Genomic DNA, 1,435 nt, shown 5'->3' with positions numbered 1-1,435 from the left:
AAGTAATGTGATTTAAGGGAAGCATCCTCTTGATTTAGGATGAACCCCATTTACTGCTCTTACTTATATTGCTTCAAAAAATGTCTCCTGTTTTTAAGTGTTTTTTGGGTTTTTTTTCTGTTTCCTGTAGGGCTGGCAACATCATTCTTCAATGACAAAAACGGGAACATCACTAAAGACCTCCTGGACATCCTAGTAGAGGCCAAACAGGAAGTTCCCTCATGGCTCGAGAGCCTGGCCTATGAACACCAGCACAAGAGTAGTAATAGAGGGCGCTCTAAGAGGTAGACACACACACACACACACACACACACACACAGATTCTGTCTTTAACTTGCAAATGTTTGTTTTTGTTATAAGTATTAAAACATTTGCTGGTCTAATCAGAATCCCTAAACACTGATTTATTTATTTTTCCTTTATCCCACAGGTTCTCTGGCGGGTTTGGAGCACGAGATTATCGTCAGACTGCTGCAGGAGTCAACGCCGGAGGGTTTGGAGGACGTGGAGGAGGACGCAGCCAGGCAGGACATGGAGGAAACCGTGCCTTTGGAGGAGGTGAGGCTCTGATCTTTGGATAGAAATTTATTCATTAATGTAAGGCAGGGGTCTCAAACTCGTGGCCCGCATATTGATGTGAAGAAAGAAATTATTTTACCAAAAATGATTTAACACGACGGCAGAGTGTTACAGGCATGGCCCTTTAACCCTTTAAGACCTAGCATAGAACCAAGTCCGCCAGAGCTTATATTATATTTTTACATGCTGTGGAGCCATTTTTGGGAGCATTTCAAGTTGATATACATCAATACAACCATTATAGCCCAAATTTTAATAATATGTCTGCATTAAGTACATAGTAATTACATAAATTGCAAAAAATGCAATAAACTACAAAAAAATTGAAAATCGTTTTTGTTTTTTTAACATATATTTCTAGTTAGAGAAATTTAAGAGGCTTATCCCTCAAAACTGTAAATACAAAAAGTTGCACAAACTAGTTTCCCACCACAGGAAATTTATTTTAAGTGTCTTCATAGTTTTATTTTTGAAATACACCAATTTTTATATAATGCAGGAAAAACGAAAATAAATATTATAGTGCAAATTTGCAAAAAATAACAGCATATGCATCAAAATAAACTATTTCCAGCAGTGCAATATGAGTCCTAAGCATCCCAGAAACGACACAGAAAGTCATAAAGTCAAACATAACTTTTAAAAACACAAGTATAAGCTCATAAGGCCCTGATGGTGAAAAACTACATTTCCGTAAAATGACGTCACTTCCGGTTTCGGGCAGGACATGGCGGACATGCGATAGTTCAGGCTGATGGACGTAGGAAGTGTTACAAACAGCTGATCGGATCGGCAAAGCGTGTTTCTGGAATATTATGTTTTTGTTGCTGCAAGTGCTTTTTATGCAGTTTTTGCA

At 38.0% G+C, this 1,435-nt stretch overlaps 1 protein-coding gene across 4 annotated transcripts in view; it reads left to right on the top strand.

Annotated features, from left to right (window-relative positions):
- Nucleotides 1-1,435, top strand: part of LOC102204387 (ATP-dependent RNA helicase DDX3X-like) — a 13,902-nt gene that overhangs the window by 9,771 nt on the left and 2,696 nt on the right. For all 4 annotated transcript variants that reach the window (XM_013916143.1, XM_013916142.1, XM_013916141.1 and 1 more), the window contains 2 exons: nt 131-284; nt 431-558. In XM_013916143.1, coding sequence (XP_013771597.1) covers nt 131-284; nt 431-558 — 282 coding nt within the window. The remainder of the gene's footprint in view (nt 1-130; nt 285-430; nt 559-1,435) is intronic.

The sequence above is a fragment of the Pundamilia nyererei genome, unplaced genomic scaffold (assembly GCF_000239375.1).
Source record: "Pundamilia nyererei isolate P.nyererei 1_Seehausen unplaced genomic scaffold, PunNye1.0 scaffold00479, whole genome shotgun sequence".
Classification (NCBI taxonomy): Eukaryota; Metazoa; Chordata; class Actinopteri; order Cichliformes; family Cichlidae; genus Pundamilia; species Pundamilia nyererei.
This window is presented reverse-complemented; position numbering and strand designations above follow the sequence as displayed.